The sequence below is a fragment of the Syngnathus leptorhynchus genome, chromosome 8 (assembly GCF_054491065.1).
Source record: "Syngnathus leptorhynchus isolate UIUO chromosome 8, UIUO_Slep, whole genome shotgun sequence".
Classification (NCBI taxonomy): domain Eukaryota; kingdom Metazoa; phylum Chordata; class Actinopteri; order Syngnathiformes; family Syngnathidae; genus Syngnathus; species Syngnathus leptorhynchus.
In genome coordinates this window covers 1,527,901-1,542,480 of record NC_141202.1, presented here as the reverse complement: position 1 = coordinate 1,542,480, position 14,580 = coordinate 1,527,901, and the positions used below count along the sequence as shown (strand labels likewise).

Sequence of the window (14,580 nt, the reverse complement as noted above, 5' to 3'; positions counted from 1 at the left end):
GTGTGTGTGTGTGTGTCGCAGGGCGTTGGGCAGCTCCGGGCCACATCAGCTCAAGCTCCACTGGTCCTGTTTGTGTGCATACATGTGTGTGTGTTTGTTTTTTTCCAGTGTGTGGATGTGTTGCGCTTGTCTCTTTCTTCCTCTTTATGCTTGTGTTCATTTGTGTGTTTTTGCGTGTGTGTGTGTGTGTGTGTGTGTGTGTGTGTGTGTGTTTTGCACGCTCTTCCATGGCCCCAGAGAGCGTCTCATACAATATTCAAACCTGGTGTGCGTCTCACTTGTGTGTTTGTGTACATCCTTTACACGGGAGCATCCCTCCCCGGTGCTAAGCTATTGCTACGTTATGCTATGCTGCTGCGAAACCCCCCCCCCCCCCCCCTCGACGTCCCCTCCCCGCCGGCACCTCACGCACACAGTCACACACACACCGGCGATGCTTTCAGTGACTTTGTCCTCGGTTGTCCCTCCGACGCAATGAGGTCATCATTGGACTTTAAAAAATAAAATAAAAATTACAAATTGACAGGAAGTGCCAAGCCTCAGAGCTTAACATCGATAAAGCTTAAGCGAAAGTGGACACGAAGACGTTAGATTCGCCGGGCAGCTGTCATTGGAAGCTTTTTTTTTTTTTTTTTTTCTCGCAGGCAGTCACCGCGTCACCCAGGCTCGGCCCGACCCGGTTGGGACGGCGTGACTTAATTATACGATTTACATTGGGCTTAATCTGCGGCCAGAGGACGTCGGCGAGGATAATTGGCCGGTCACCAAATGCACTCGCTCGCATTCTCGCTCAGTGCCTCCGTGAGCCTCTCTGCGAGTGCTTTTGACTATAAATTATGAAGTGTGGATGTAGTCACGCAGGCTGACACACACACACACACACACACACGCAAATACACTCAGCTTAGTGCGGGTCATAGTGCATATGACCATTTCTCCCCTGTATGCTTAGAAGCACTTTAGTGTGTGTGTTGTGTACGTGTGCGTATGTGTGCGTGTGGCAATATTCATCACACAGCTCGACATTCCTTCAGTCAAGTGAGAGGTAGCACATATGCGCACATTGTGCGTGTGTGTGTGTGTGTGTGTGTGTGTGTGTGTGTGTGTGTGTGTGTGTGTGTGTGTGTGTGTGTGTGTGTGTGTGTGTGCGCGTGTGTGTGTGGGCGGGCTGCCTCCGCTGCCACAACGTGTTAATCCGCTCGGCTGCAGATCCCAATCAGGGCGAGAGAAGGAGGAGAAAAGAGCGGCGGCGGCGGAAGGCAAGGCGAGCACAATGAGAAAAGGCCTCCCATGAATAGACGAGCGAGGAGAAAGGAAGGGAGGCAGATGGATGGATGGATAGAAGAAGGAGATGAAGACGGAAGATGGGGGCGGGGGGGTTAAGAAAGGTGGTGGTCAACAATTAATGGAATTGAAATCGACAGTGTAGTGGAATGCAATCTTTATTTCAAAAGATGTTTCGTTTCAATTCATTGCGACACCATTCCGAGATTTATTTTACCTTGGAAAGTTCAAATGATAGGAAATAGCACTTCATTCTAAATTGTTGAACGACAAAAGCTTTTGTGTTGTGTGTACAAACGTTCCACTGGCCGACTTCCTCCGACGTCCATTCGATGTCCTTAAAGGGACACGACACGCGCGTGCGTCGCTTCCAGCTCTCATTGTGCTATTTGTGCCCATTTTATGTATCTTCCAGGACGCTCTCTTTTTAATATTAAACCTTCATATTTGGTTTCAAAAAAAAAAAAATGTTGCACTGGAGTTAATAAGCCACTCTCGAGATCTTCAAATGGAACCAAGGCAATAACAAATGGCATTATTACTGTCTTTTTGAATGTGCAAATTCATACTTACTAAAGTTTTTTGGGTTTTTTTTTGTCGTTGTAGCAAGTTGGCAGATTTTCCTCATTTGACAGTTTTGCTCATCGATTTCTCGGCCGGTCACGGCGATTCCCGCCGTTTCTCCCGTCCGCAAAGCTTCTTAGCTCGGCGTCAAATCGGGTTGAGCCAATCCTCCGTATTGAGGATCAGGTCCCAAGCTAACATCAGACTTGTTGTCGTGGACTTGCGAAAAGATCTCAAAAATGCTGCTGTCACCTTTTTTTTTTGATGACACGTGCGTGTGTGTGTTTATGCAAATGTCCCCCCCGCCCCCCTTCAGACTTTACGAAAGAAATCATTTAACGGCTGCAACAGCCCCGAGCCCGACGGCGACGACTCCATCGACCAAAGCCCGTTAAACGACGACAAGTACCGCAACAAGACGGACGACCTGGATACCCTCTTCAAGCGCTACGGCGTGAGTACACTCGCACCTGTGTCACCGTCTCTAACCCTCCTCCTCCTCCTCCTCTCCCTCCTCCTCTATCCACCTCTTCTTCTTCCTATCCTTTTTCTATTTGGCCAACCAAGGCTCTGAACAAGAAAGAGCACCGGGACTCTGAGAGCCCGGACCCCGAGGAGCCCTTCTCGCTCACGCCGCGCACTGAGGAGAAGTACAAAAAAATTGACGAGGAGTTTGATAAAATGATGCGCAACTATAGGCTGTCAGTGAGTACCGCCACGCCTCCGCTGTGTACCCCCCCGCCCCTTTTGACCCCGCCCCCTTTCCCCCACCTTTTGGCCTCTTCGGGCTGCTGACGGCGGCGGCTGTACTTGTACTCACAGAGCACTCGCATTCACCATCCTCACGCCTCCTTCTTCCCGGTCCACGTAACCTTCACCTATGGGAAGCCGTTTGATTCAAAAGTGGTCCAAACCTCGACTGGTTTAGAATAAGCCCCGCCCACATCACGCCAACTCCCCGTTTCCCATACATAGTATTAAAATCCCATTTCCCATACATAGTTTGAAAGTATTTTGATGAGATTTATGTTTTGAAAGTCTCGTGGATTCTTCTTTCATCAGCTATTTTGACTTCTTTACTTTTCAAACTTTTTCACTCTCCTCGTAACTGCTTTTAAATGAGCGCCAATCAAAAGGATGCACTAGTTAATGACAGCAATGTTACTGCTAGCAATGTGAGTCAAGCGCTAGTACGCCAAAGTTGTCCTTTACGCTCAAACGGCTTTCCATACTCACCAGCACATCAGCTAATGCTAATGGTGTGTGTGTGTGAGAGACGGAGACCTCCCCCAAGGCAGGACAGTCAGAAAGGCATTATGCATTCAGTTGGAAATTACAGTGGTGCAAAAAAAATGTGACGCTCAAGCAAGATGGGCAAGTTTTAAATCAATGGAAATAAAATATGAGTCAAATATATTCTTTTGCTTAGCATTTCTGTGGCGCGCCATGCATGTCAGCCATGTTTGTGGAGTGTGTTGCCACATTATGTTTGGCATGTGCACGACATATAGAACTAACGGTTTAAATAAATTCAAATTGAAAAAAAATCTCAAATAATCATTATTTTGTTCAATGTATTATGATGATTCAAATATACAGGCAAAATAGATCAAGTTAATGAACAGGATTTATAAGTTAAAAGGAAAATGAATAGAATAAAAAGTCAGTAAAAAACAAATACAATTATCAGTGTATTTTTACAATTTTTAAATTCATCATAAATGATGAATAATATGACATATTTGTGAGTTTATGGACTTTACAAAACAGTGTCGTGCCTCTAATTCTTAAAAGTAATAAATCCTGGCAATCCATACTCAACTTCATGCGGCATATTCATGACAGCGAGGCAAATCGTCACGCGTGCTATAAAAATAATCACGCGGTGTTGCGAGAGTTGCGTTAATGACATCCTGGGCTGTCACCGCTGTCGTCATGGCAACCACCGGCAAGGAAAACACACCTTTTTTTCCTAATAACTCAATTTAATACCTCAGGTTCACGCCTTCCTACTGTGAAGAGGTGATGCTATTCATAGGGCTGGCGTGCGGTCGCCATGGAAACGTCCCCGACTGGACACGGCGCTCCGGTCGCGAACCGGCTCCGTCTCCGGCTCGGGTTCCGCCTCGCACCTCCATTGATGTCCACATCCCCGGCGCTCAATCACACCATTAACGTCACCTTAATGAGCGCCGTTCGATTTTTACGAGTTGGCTAACTGCCGGGCTGGCGATTGGTCGCCGGTGAACGAACTCGCACGGTCACCCTGAGCGCTTTTATGAGTTGACGCCTGAAACCGAGACCGCAGCACTACTGTCACTCCATGCTTGATACCGCAGCTAAAGCCAGGAAAGTCACCGAAAGACAATAAAACAAAAGCTATTGAATTCCTTTTGCTAGCTTAATGCTAACATATCATGCCCGCTCCTTCCTTCCTTCAAGTCAAACTGGGTCCCGGGCCGTACAGAGCCCAGAACTCGGGTGCTTTGGCCCATATTCTATTTATATAGAAGTCCTGCTTTCACTGAGAAGTGGGTCACCTTGCAGGACAACCCAAAATGGTTGTTGAGATTCATTTTATGGACTCCACCATCACTGTGTGCGTGTATAGTATCAGTTCAAAATAATGTCATCGTTTTGTGTCATTCAAAATGTGTAAAATGTTCAAATATTTCACAACTTTGTCAATGGAATGAGATTTAGCATTAGCCCGTAGCTTTAGCTTTAGTGTTATATCTGTTTCACAGTGTGGAATGCAAGGCAACTGGTGGGTGTTAGCATTAGTAACTGCGGGATGCAAGCTAAATGCTAGGACATGTCACTAGCTTTAGCATTATCAGTAGCTCGGCACTGATAACACTGGAATATGGCGGTCTTTAGCATTAGCATATACTGTTAGCTTTTAAAATTAGCTAGGGAAGGAGCTAGTAGATTTCATTACTCGGGCCGACTTTGTTTTGGCGTGACCGTTTTCCGCCATTTCAGGCTTGTTTGCTTCGCTGATGCTAAGCTAATCAAGCTAATTTGATCAGCTCTCTCTTATTGTGATGATTGGATTTGTAAACATAGCCACTTTCTAAACCCCGCCCCTCTCCTGTGTGTCTTTCCCACCAGGCCGCCGTCCCGCAGCCGACCTTCTCCATCCCCGTCACGGTGCCGGTGTCCAATCAGAGCGCCCCGCCGGGGCAACCGGCTACCCTCCAGTTTAGCAACAACCCGGGCGGCACCTTGGTCACCACCACCTCCTTCATCAACGCCGCCCTCTCCGACCCCCGCCTGCTTTCACCGCAGCAGCCCGCCCTGCAGAGGAACAGCGTCTCGCCGGGACTGCCGCAGCGACCCGCCAGCGCAGGCACGACGACGTTTTCTCCTTTTTGTGAAGAACTTGAAATTCGAAAAATGTATTTCATTTCCTTCAAAGTCGATCTAGGCGGGGGTGCGGAGGGCCCGACCGTTACTGCTTTAATTGAAACTTTTGTAAGTTGGGCGCGCTGACAGAAAGGTCTTTTGATGCTCGCTGCTGACTGACGAGCTCGGTACGTGCGGAAACATCATCAAGCCAAGGAGCGACAAAACAAAAGCCTCTTCAAAAACAACAGCCGGCTGTGAAGTGCCGCCCACACCATTTGATTGACGGCTCCTCTGTGCGCCACCAACAACTTCTACCTCCCAAAATATGTTTGTTTACTCCCCCCCCCTTGTCTTTTATAACATTTTACCCGTACATGACCTCCCAACACATTTTGCCTCCACTTTATTAAAACCGGAAATTCTGCTTGTTGAAACTGGCATACTTGAGCCGATTATCATATTTTGATCTTATTGAGCTGCACAAATGAATGACGCTGTGGTTTTGTGTCGTCCTCCGCAGGTGCACTCCTCATAGGAGATCTGGGAAACTCCAACGGAGCGTGCCCGAGTCCAGTCCGTAAGTAAAATCTCGACGCACGCACGCACGTACGTACGAATGGTGTTGACAGACAACAGCTGAAGGTCACAGTCCAGAAGACACAATATGGCGGCCAAAGAACATTTTGATTCGGAGAAGTGAAAGTGATCTTTTGAACTTGTGCATTCACTGGGTGGTGTGTTTTCATATCTGTTATTCAGCCAGCTGATATCAGCGCTTTGTTTTTTGTTTCCTGAGCGAGGTCATGAAAGCAATTCAACTCGTCTCTTTGTCCGTCAAGACTTTATTGTGCAAAGCAGCTGAGAGCAAAACGTCCTTGCGACAAATAAAACAGGCAACACCCGTCTTGTGTTCTTGCCCCCCCCCCCCCCCCCAACCCGCCCTCGGGGCCCCTCTCAGCTGTTGCCCCTCATCTCCAGCCCCGGCGTCGCCGATCTTGGCGCTCCTCAGAGGTGACTTTGACGCTGGCCAGAGCTTCCCCCTTAAAGCCCATTAGCGGCACATACAGTGCCAGCACTAACAGATATCTTCTTGTTTTCCTTCGGGGGGGGGGGGGGTGTACACTTTCGTCTCTCTGTTGCCGATTTGTTTTTTCCATGGTTTCCAACCTGTTAGGGGATTGACGTTAGTCTTTTTTTGGATGGGCCTTTATCTACATCATGTGTTGAAATCCAAAACGTCATCCAGTCAAATGGCAGCTCAGGTGACTGTCCACATGCAGAAGCTTCTTGTGGTCTGCTAATGCTTCTCCATCGTTTTCCCGTGTGTGCCTGAGTGCGTGTGCGTGTGCGACACTCTCAGCTGTTGTGTCGCGACTCTTCGGGAACATCCACATTGACGTCAGACGCCATTCCCAACATTCCTCGGTCCAGAGTCACCACATCGCCACCACGTGGACTCTACGCATGCACACAGAAACACAAACACTCATAATGGACAGGTGGACTCCGTGTGATTGACAATGAGCAGAGTCACATGTCACCACTGTCATCAGAAAACGGTGTCGTGGAGAACCTCTCTCAGTTATCTTACACACACTCGTGTGTGTTTATTATTACTGTGACAACCAAATCTGTGACACCACCCCCCCCCCCCGCAACTGATTTCAATTTTAATCCAAATACTTCATAGTGGATGTAACCATGACAACCAAGCCAGCGTCGTTTTAGTTATTTGTTTACATATTTTTCATTGGAATTATTATTTTTGTATTTAGTTGAGATGATTGTTTAAAATGAACAATCTGTGTCCTTGTGCATCTCTTAGCTAACGGCTACATTAGCGCCCGGGCCTCGCCAGGCCTGCTGTCCGTCTCCAATGGCAACAACGGCAACCTGGTCAAAGTGGTTCCAGCCAAGTCCCCGCCTCCTGCCAGTCCTCAGATGGTCAGCGCTCGCAAACCCGACCTGCGGGTCATCACCTCGCAAGGTGGAAAGAGCCTCATGCAGCTGGTGAGACACAAGAAAAGAATATCCAAACAACACACAATATGAAGGATTTGCCGAATCAGGACGACAGACACACTTTTTTATTTTCAATCAAAGCTGTCAATCATTTTGGCCGCGCTTGATTGACATTACTGTTTCCTCCCGCCTCCCGCGCAGACAGAAGAGCTGGAGCTGGTCAGCGAGGTGAATGAAAAGCTTTCGTCCATGTCCCGTTTGTGTTTGAACACGACTCGCATGAACGTGCACGAGCCCGTCACCAACCCGATCGCGCTCGTTACGTGCGGCCGTACTTCATAAAGTTGGATACAAGAGCATGGCATGTCTCGCACGTTTCACAACAGCGACCGACCGTGATAACAATTTGCACAATTTGTGAACGTCTCAGCCAGCTTGTTCATTTCGGAAGAGGCGATAGGAATGAAAATACAATCGAACCATTTGCATGCGGTGTGCCGTATTTGCTAAGCTAACAGCTAGCGTCAATCTCTGCCTCAGCCATGTTGTGTTTTGTGTTTCCCCAGAATGCTCAGCGGCTAGGCAGCTCCCAAGTGCAGCACCCCCTCACCACCCCGGTGGTTTCCGTGGCGACGCCCAGCCTCTTGGCGCCCTTCTCCGCCATGCAGACGGCTTACAACACTGGTAACACCTTTTTTTTTCCCATCAAAGCTAACATTAAAATGCAAAACAACAAAAAAAAAGAAATCTATTTGATTGTAGTTAAACGTCAAGGAATATTTTGGAATCATATTTAGTAAATCAGGAGCTAGCTCGTCCAACACGACTTTATTTATGTATTTATGATTATTTAAATCAATCTTATTTCCAATGTAGATGCAGCCATGATCAAAAGCTTTGAGCGCATGTTTAATTGGCGGCGAACTTTTGACATGAAAGCGTGCCGAGCATCGCAAACAGGAAAGTGGCTGTTTTGCTCCAGTAAGCAGCTGACCCACATCCCCGCCCGCCGAATGTGCCTCCAGCGGCTAACGCGGGCGTCACGTTGAGTCAATCGCCGTGTGCTCCCTCAACTGGGATTCCCATGCTTATGCTAGCCAGGTTAGCTTCTATCCCGCCCAAGTTGCAAATCAGGGTTTCAAACCAAGGTTAGACTTTGAAATCTTTCTCACTCTTTCAACTCTTTCAAACAAGGGTTGCGCTTTGGAATGGAGTGTTTCAAGTGCTACTTGCTCCCATTAAGCCCGTGTTGGTGGGTGGCCATCCGCCGCGAGCGGCGCTAGGTAACGCTAGCGTCCCGCCGAGTAAGGCCCGTTTAAAAAACATGAATAATGTCGTCAAGGATCTCGGGCGCCTCCCGGCAGCGGATGAATATTCACTTTGTAGCTACTTCAAAGCCAGAGCGTGAATATGATATGAAGACGACGATGAATATGGATCAGCGCCGCCGCCGCCGTGTATTGACGTCCGGCGCGCTGGCGTTTGTTTCAGAGTACCAGCTGACGAGCGCCGACCTGACGGCCCTGCAGTCGTTCACGCCGGCGGGCCTGGTGCCCGGCAACATGGCTGCCTGGCAACAGCAGCCGACAGTCACCCAGCAACAGACGGCGCCGCCCATCAGCCTGGCGTCGCTCACCAACCTAGTGTAAGTTTTTGCCTTGGACTCGGGTCAGGCTTTGGGGTTAGGATTTCAAGAACAGGCGGCCATCTTTGGCTGTATCGATGACACCCACCCCACCGCTTGTTTCCACAGCATGTGGGGTTCAGACAAACAGAGCGCAGAGATGGCTAACTCCAACATTGCTGCTAACCTCAGGTGAAGGCTCGTCTTTGTCTCCGCTGTGTTGTTGTGGCGTAAACCGGTATTACACTGAAATTCTGACCTGCCTCTATATTGTTAAAAGCAATTTAAAAAAAAATATCGTAAAAATCTGTTATGATAACGTCACTTCTGTCACCGCAAAGCATTGTGGGTAGCGCGACTGCTCCCGGCTATGTCGTTAGCGTTGGAGCTAAGCCGCCGCTCTGAACTCCATCACTGTCACCGGCACGCTGACTTGGAGCTTTTTTTTGCCCGCCGTCATCCATCGAGGTGGTCGGCGTGGCGTGGCGCGGCGCGCGTGTGCATATGCCAGCAAACGAGTGGATATTAGCCGCTGATGTGACATATTAGAAGGTTCCCTCCGGCGGCCACCGCCGCTAATTGGCAGGGTGAAATTGGCGTCCGTCACGTGGAGCTGCAGGCATGAGGGTGGGAAAAAAAAAAAAAAAAGAGTCCTGACAGTGTCAAACGATGTGCCTTCGTTAAAAGTTATTGCGTGAAAGGTAGCACTTATTTTTGGATGCTGAGGCATGGCTTGTGAATTTTGTGCTTCCAATATCTCAACTATACCTGATTAAAATGATTTAATTCTAAAATTATTTTTTTCTTTTCTTGGAAGAACATTTCTTTATTTTCTCCAAGACTTGTTTGTATTTTTTTAATGATTTAATTCTGTTCGTTTTTTCTCTCAAAATGTGTACTTTTCCAAAGAAAACATTTTATGAAACAAACAAATGCAACTTGTTGTCTAACTTAGCTGCATTTAAAATCCTAGTTCCTAACCTAGTTACTTCTAAAATCCATCTAAATCAGTAATGTAATGTACTTTTCAGGCTAACTTTCTTGTCTCACTAATTTTCTATTCTCTGCTGCCCCCTACAGGCCGATGGCTCCCCTCCCTCAGGGCACCTTGACGGTCAACACCAACCCTCACGTCAACATCAAATCGGAGCCCGTGTCGCCCAATCGGGACCGCAGCACTCCCTGCCCCACCTTGGGCGGCGGCGTCCACGGGCAGGTGGTGCCGTCGTACTCCTCCACCGTCCAGGGCCGCTCTCCCGTCGACAGCCTGAGCAGCAACGGCAGCTCGTACGACGGCAGCGACCGGGACGACGGTCGGGGCGGCGGCGGCGGGGGTCCGGACTTCCATCTCCACCAGCAGCCCGGCGCCCAGCAACCCACCATGATGCTGCTGCGGCCCGCCTCCACCGAGCCTCCGGAGCAGGAAAACGTCAAGAGGATGAGGTTGGATACGTGGGTCACATAAAGTGCCGGTGCCATGCCGGGCCGGACAGAATCAATTGAGGCCCTTGCCCCCCCCCCCAAAAAAAAAACCATTACTATACACACCAGCCCCAGAACTTCACATACGCACATAAGCATGCTTAACACTTGGGCACACATTCACATACACAACTCACCAAAAAATTGGGGGAGATTTGTCAGGAAGAACCTAGAATGCTATAATTTGACCTCTGAACTTTTGAAGTTTTGAATAGTTCAGTATTTTCTTTTTTTTTTTTTTCACAATTTGGATTTCAGTCAAACACCCGTGACCAGCAAGTTGTACAAAAAGAAAGACTGAGCAAGCCGGCATTCAAAACTTACGTTTACCTGGAAAGGTTTTAGAGCATTTTTAGGGTCTTTCGAAAGTCACACCACAAATGTCCCCAACTTTTTGTCATCACGGGTCGACTTCATAATATTTGTCTCTTTCACTCGGGACAGCACCACGGGGAAAAAAACACACAAAGGGGTCATGCGGTTTCCCAGCATGCCTTGCGTGTCTCCATCCATCCATCTCCAGAGTTGATCAAGCCAATGATGGAAAACTGCCCCCCCCCCCTCCCCCCCAGACTGATGACACCCCTGATTCTTGGGCTGCTTTCACACTTTGTCAGCGGTTTGTAAAATGAGCTGGTTTTAAAAATCATTGTTCTCTTCTCTGATTGGCCACAAGCTGTTGCTTTGCCGGACCAATCAGAGAAGAGAAAACCGTCACGTGGTTTTGCTGCCTCTTTTTAAATCATGTCAACACCAATTGACAGCAGGGATGTGATTTTATTTATCCAATAATTCGTCGGCAAATCGGGGGCAGGGAAACAGGCATTAATTGGAATGATTTGTTGCCACGACAACAGAATCAGGGAGGATGATGAGACTTTTGTGCGCGTAGTAACGCACAAAGTGAACCGCGTTTGGGGGCTGTACATAAACTGCGTGTGTGCGCGCGCGCGTGTGTGTGTGTGCGTGTGTGTGTGTGTGTGTGTGTGTGTGTGTGTGTGTGTGTGTGTGTGACAAGTTTGAATCATGTTATTGATAATAATAATAGTAGATGACGGTGACCGTGTGCACACCACAGGGATTGTACATATGAGCTCAGTATTTGGCAGAAAGTAAGGACAACAAAAAAAAAAACGATTCTCAGCGGAACTCCTTTTTTTAATCATTCTTTACGGCTGTGTGCGTGTGTGTGAGCGTGTACCGTACACGATATAAAAGTGTAGTTTGTCGACAATGCAACAGAGGGCGCTATAGAGGCAGATAAAGGGACTCGATGTTGGAGCGCACTTTTTGACACACGTGCACACATATCAATGCAAAGGTTCCATCCGTCCACGTGTTTGTATCCTTTTTGACCTTCTACCATTAGATGATGAAGTGATTGGAGGTTTCAGTGGTGACAAGTTTAGGAGTTTTATAAGAATCGATTGCAGCTATTTCCCCCAAAGTTTCAGTTGTGATGCATGTCCTTTTAAAAAAAAAAAAAAAATCAAAAAGGGAAAAAAAAAAAAAGTGTGTGTGTATACTATATAGATAGATATAGATAGATATATAAATATATCTATATAGTAGTTATAGTTATATATAATATATATCAAGTTATACTTCTATAAAGAATATCTTATACAGTATTTATGCTGAGTGTTTTCCTTTTTTGATTTTTTTTTTAAATTTAATTTAGCATACTACTACTTCTGTATGCATTACTTTTTTGCTTTGTTTTATCTCATTTTAAAATACGCAAACATTTCCAAATACTGCCCCTTAAATGCTACATTAAATCTACAAAAGTAGATAAAGAGGCAGGGGGTCAAAAAAAGTTTTATATTTGCAAATATGTCATTTTCCCACTATATTTCACAACATACACACACACACACACACTTTTTTCCTGTCAATCAACACTTTGAAAATACCATTAAAAGATTTTTTTTTTTTTTTATCATCTCACTGTATTCAAGCCCACTTCAAAAAAAACTCTTTGTGTTGCCATGGCAATGCAGTCAGCCACCAAGGAAACGTTAGGACTGCACCTCTTTGTTTTTGAAGACTATTTATTGGGACAATGAACGACTTTCAATTGATTTCCTGCGGCGTTTGATTCTGTTGGGTGGGAGGGAGTCTGCCTCAAGCCATACGCGACTTGGTTGTTATCTGTGCGCTCCCTGTAGGGGGCGCCATAATCACTAAAAGACAATCATCTTCAAACTCCGCCTGCGATGGAAAGCAATTTGAGCGTTTTATTTTGCAGGTTCTTGATATCCATAATCCATATCGCTATTTGTCTTAACTAGTAAGACAAGGATGACTCATATGTTTCAACTCATAGTGTCACTTTTGGTAGAATCAGTTCAATCAAATCTTAGAAATAAACTGCTGTACATGGATTTTTAGATGGGTATGAAGGATTTGGAATAAACACTCCAACATTTTTTCCACATGCAGGCCACCAAAGCTAAAACGCTCACTTTCCGGTGTCCATTCGTGCTGGTGACAAGTCTGTTTTTTTTTTATGGTGATATTATTATGATGAATATAAATTATCATCATCACGATGAGGACATAGACGTGATGAAAACTTTCTTTGTGTAGCTTAGTTTTTATTTGATCAATATTCTATAAATATCTTTTTGTTTGTTTGGGGTTTTTTTTTTTTTTTTTTTGGGTTGTGTTATGAATTAAACGTCGCACGTTGTTTTGACGCACAAGTAAGCGAGGATGTCACTGCTGCATGGATCAAGAGCAAAGGGGAATAAAATGTAAAGTCAACACACCATCGTCACACAAATATATTCTAAGAAAAATGAAGAAAAAAAATATAGAATAAAAATAGCTAATATATTGTGTTGGGCTAGTCTGCTTTTTTTGTTGTAAAGAGACTTTTTTTTTGTTGTTGGAGAATGATATACAATTTGTGTATATTTTCATAAATAAAAGTATGCACTGATATGTTATTACGAAATCTATACTGCTTTTACAAAAAAGTGTTTGTTATTGTACCAAAGTATCCGATGCTCCCTTTCTTCTTGCGCCTCCCTCGCTCCCCTTTTTGCGTATGTTTTACCGTATTTTATATATTAAATAGACAAGTTGACCTACACCAAACTTTGTCGCTCTTTCCTCTTCATCTGTTCTCTTTAAATGTAAATTAAAAAAAATATATATATTTTTTTTTAATATATATATATAAATTTTTGGGTGGTATAAGTTTAGATGTCATCTGTCTGTCAGCTGCCTGCTTGACATCACGCCCAGTGACACACACACAATCATTTCAATTTAATCACTGACACAAAAACATTGACATCCATCTGTTTTTAGCATTAGCATGCTAACCAAATGACACTGAAGAAATATTGTAATTCAGTTAGCTTATGTGTGTTAGACTTTGTGGATGTCTGTGTGTGGGCGCGGCCGGCCCGCTGTCTCGCTAATTTAATTTCCACATACTGATTAGATGACAGTGGGCATCTGCTACCACACACACACACACACACACACACACACATAGTTATGTGATTAGTTGAAAGCCTTGCCCGCTCAAGCACAAGCCTCTTTCCTTCTTTTCATGTCGTCAGCTAGCATGGCATTTGTAGCGGCTGTCTATCCGTCCCATGGTTTTTGTAAATGTGTACACAACCACAAACAAAAGTATATTTGGAAAAGTTTGACAAAAGGTCGCCCCTGATATCGAACAACAAAAATTGTGTGGACATATCTGTCAAAAAAAAAAAGGATTCATGCCTGAAATTGAACAGGACGTCGGCCATTTTGTTTTAAGCTATAGCCAGTTTAGCTACACTATTGGGGTCAGAGTTTGATGATCATTTGGAGGATTTCAAGCCTCACTGCTTTAAGAAGATCTTTACTATTTGTTTACCGTCATCGCTAAGATGCATAAATGTCAAACAATAGCGGATAAAATTGCCATTTGTATCTTTAATGGAAGGATCAAAGACAACTAAGAAGGAATAAGAAATCAAACACGTCAAGCATTTGTCATGGGGGGGAGCTTAACATTGCGAAGGCTTAGCAGAGTCATGCGCAGCTGTCACCAACACAAACAAAAAGCTAATTGCACGCCGCCGTGCAACCTGGACTATTTTTAAAGCCGTCGTACACCATGATGAAATAATCGGTCAGTGACTGCAACTTCAACGGAATGTCAATCATATTTAGCTATTTTTGACTTCTCGCTCATAAAAACTTGTGTAGCTTGAGCTTTGGTTGTGACATTTTAGCTAAGTTGCAATCAAAGAACACTCCTTGATCGTAATCATACAAAATAACACCCAGAGCATTTTGTCATCAAG

General features: G+C 45.6%; 1 protein-coding gene across 5 annotated transcripts in view; it reads left to right on the top strand.

Annotated features, from left to right (window-relative positions):
• Positions 1–12,165, top strand: part of mef2d (myocyte enhancer factor 2d) — a 36,726-nt gene extending 24,561 nt beyond the window's left edge. The window contains exons 4-13 of one of the 5 annotated variants that reach the window (XM_085918222.1): positions 2,165–2,302; positions 2,416–2,553; positions 4,963–5,200; positions 5,720–5,776; positions 7,025–7,209; positions 7,363–7,389; positions 7,728–7,845; positions 8,653–8,806; positions 8,915–8,977; positions 9,866–12,165. In XM_085918222.1, the coding sequence (XP_085774348.1) occupies positions 2,165–2,302; positions 2,416–2,553; positions 4,963–5,200; positions 5,720–5,776; positions 7,025–7,209; positions 7,363–7,389; positions 7,728–7,845; positions 8,653–8,806; positions 8,915–8,977; positions 9,866–10,250 (1,503 nt within the window). In that variant the 3' untranslated portion in view covers positions 10,251–12,165. The remainder of the gene's footprint in view (positions 1–2,164; positions 2,303–2,415; positions 2,554–4,962; positions 5,201–5,719; positions 5,777–7,024; positions 7,210–7,362; positions 7,390–7,727; positions 7,846–8,652; positions 8,807–8,914; positions 8,978–9,865) is intronic. The other 4 variants (XM_085918218.1, XM_085918220.1, XM_085918219.1 and 1 more) reach the window with 4 other exon arrangements.
• The last annotated feature ends 2,415 nt before the right edge of the window (positions 12,166–14,580 follow it).